General features: G+C 58.8%; 1 protein-coding gene across 1 annotated transcript; it reads right to left on the minus strand.

Moving 5' to 3' along the window:
* Positions 1-700: 700 nt before the first annotated feature.
* On the minus strand, positions 701-2,071 carry HPDL (4-hydroxyphenylpyruvate dioxygenase like). The gene has a single exon (XM_036256914.1). It carries the CDS (start codon positions 1,862-1,864, stop codon positions 752-754), a length of 1,113 nt encoding a protein of 370 aa, XP_036112807.1. The 5' UTR covers positions 1,865-2,071; the 3' UTR covers positions 701-751.
* Positions 2,072-2,341: the final 270 nt, after the last annotated feature.

Genomic DNA, 2,341 nt, shown 5'->3' on the forward strand with positions numbered 1-2,341 from the left:
GTTTTGGAGACCTTCCATCTTCTCCCTAGCCCCCTTCCTCTTCACCTCTGAAGAGGGTCCCAGAAAGTGGTCATGTTCTGTTTGGTCCCGACTTCTACTGGCTGAGCTCCCAGCCAGCCCTGGGCAGATAAAGGGGGGTTGTTCTGTCCAGAGTAATCTGCCCTCCCTCGACCCCTAGGAGAGAGGGAAAAGGCAGCTGCAAGAAGCCACTGCCAGTGGCTAACACCCCATACCCTCATGCCAGGTCTCTGGTCAGTTCTGGAGCAGGTGGTTTGGGTCAGTCCTGACTTAGCCCCTACCCCCTGCTGTGGCTGCTCTCTAGGGGGAAGAGAAGCACAGGGGAAGATTTGTTCTGTTCGAAATTCCTACTCAAATCATTTATTTAGGGATACATTACATATGTAGTGAAATAATGCAGAAAAACAAGGGGTTAATAATCCTAAAATTGGGAGTGGGTGAAGGGAATATGTGATCAGAGAAGGACATAAGTCTTCAAAAGTGTTATGTTCTATTTCCTGAGGGAGTTACATTTAATATTTCCCATATAAGATATAGACTATGTAAGAAACGTTTTATAGTTGAAAACAAACCGACCTCTGGACCCCAGTGAGAGATTCAACTTCTGGCAGGTACTGACGAAATGGAGGCCACACCTGGCCCCTAGGGACAAAGCCTTTTACTCTGGTTCCACCAGGCCCTGTGCTGGACTTCCCAGACCTCCAGGACAGGTGGCTGTCAGCTCTGGCTTTCCTCAGGCTTCCTGACCCCTGGCAGCTTGCTCCACCGACTGCCACAGGGCCCGGATGTTGCCCTGGCCAAAACCTGTAGCCCCCTGCCTTTGAATCAGCTCCAGGAAGAATGTGTCCTCTGCAAAGAGGGACTTGGTGAAGACCTGAAGCAAAAACTTGCCTCTATCACCATCTAGCAGGATTCCCTGTAGGGCCAGACGCTTGGGCTCGTGCCCTGCAGCTAGGATCTGACTTTCCTTGCTTGGCTGCTGGTAGTAGGCCTTAGGGGGAGTCAGGAGCCGGCCCCCAGCCATAGTCACCCCATCAGTGGCTTCTATGATGTTTGGAGTGTACAGCCCTACGTGCTGTAGGCCTGGCCCTCTGTTGTGGGCCAGGAACTGCTCCACCTGGTCCTGTCCACTGGCGGCTCCGGGCAGGGACTCGGCCAGCACGAGAGTGGGGACAGTACTGCATGGCCCGGTCTGCAGGGCAGTGAGCCTCAGCCCCCCTTGCCCGGACCCTGCTGTCACCTGGAGGCCCAGCTCCGGATCCTCACCTGGGCTCAGTGGCAGGTGGTGAAAACCTAGACAGTCGTGGAACCAGCGTATCATAGTGGGGGAGCTGCCGCGGGTGCAGGCCAGGGTCAGATGGTCCACGTGGCTGATCCAGCCCTGGCCAGTTTTGGAGGACAGGGGCCGGAAACCGGGCAAGAAGGGTCCGTGGCAATCGGTGCGCTCCAGCAGCGTCAGGCTGAGGTTGCCGGCTGGCGAGCTGACCACGGTGTAGGTGGCGGCACCCTGTGCATCCTGCACGCTAACAGGGCATACCAGCACGCTGCAGCCCTGCGCCTCCAGCGCCCGGGCAGCTTCGCCCGCGTCCGCCACATCAAAGCACAGGTTGGTGGCGCTGGGCACGGCGTGATGCGGGTCCACGCCGTAGAGCGGCTCCCGGGTGCCCGTGCCCTCATTCACCAAAAAGACCGCATCGCCGCTGCGCAGGGCCAGCTGCCGCCAGCCGTCTGCCTCCCGCACCGCCAAGGGCTGGAAGCCGAAGAAGCGCTGCAGATCCTGGGCAAGGGGCTGCCCTGTGGGCACGTGAAAGGCGATATGGCACAGACGGCGGGCGGCCACGGCCATGGCGATCTGGTTGGTGACCCTGGACTGTCCTTCTCTTGGGCCCACTCACTTGTCGTTCAGGACTCCAGGACTCTGTCCCAAGCTTGTCGTCGGAAGTTGGTGGAGTCCAATTTTGCCCACAGAGCGCGTTCCTCCCGCGTTCCGGTGAGAAGTCACAGACTGACCCACTTGGGGGCTTGCAGTTCTCTCTACGGAACCACCCCACCCTAGAGATGCCTCCGGACTACCAGGCCTGCGGTGAGCGGTGAAAACCACGCGGAGCCAGTGCTGGGCTGAGCATGAGCGAAGGGGCGGGGCCAGTGACTCTCGACTCCCGCTCTCCGCCCAGAGGCTATCGCTGGAGTGTCTGCTGCTGCTCCCAGAGCCTCTACCTAGTCATCCCTCCCTTGGCCTCCCTCCGGAAATCACAATAGCTGCCTTCACTTGCTGCCAGGAGCCTCAGAGCAAAGGGAATCGGTCGGGGGAGGAGCCCAAATT

The sequence above is a fragment of the Molossus molossus genome, unplaced genomic scaffold (assembly GCF_014108415.1).
Source record: "Molossus molossus isolate mMolMol1 unplaced genomic scaffold, mMolMol1.p scaffold_m16_p_12, whole genome shotgun sequence".
NCBI lineage: Eukaryota > Metazoa > Chordata > Mammalia > Chiroptera > Molossidae > Molossus > Molossus molossus.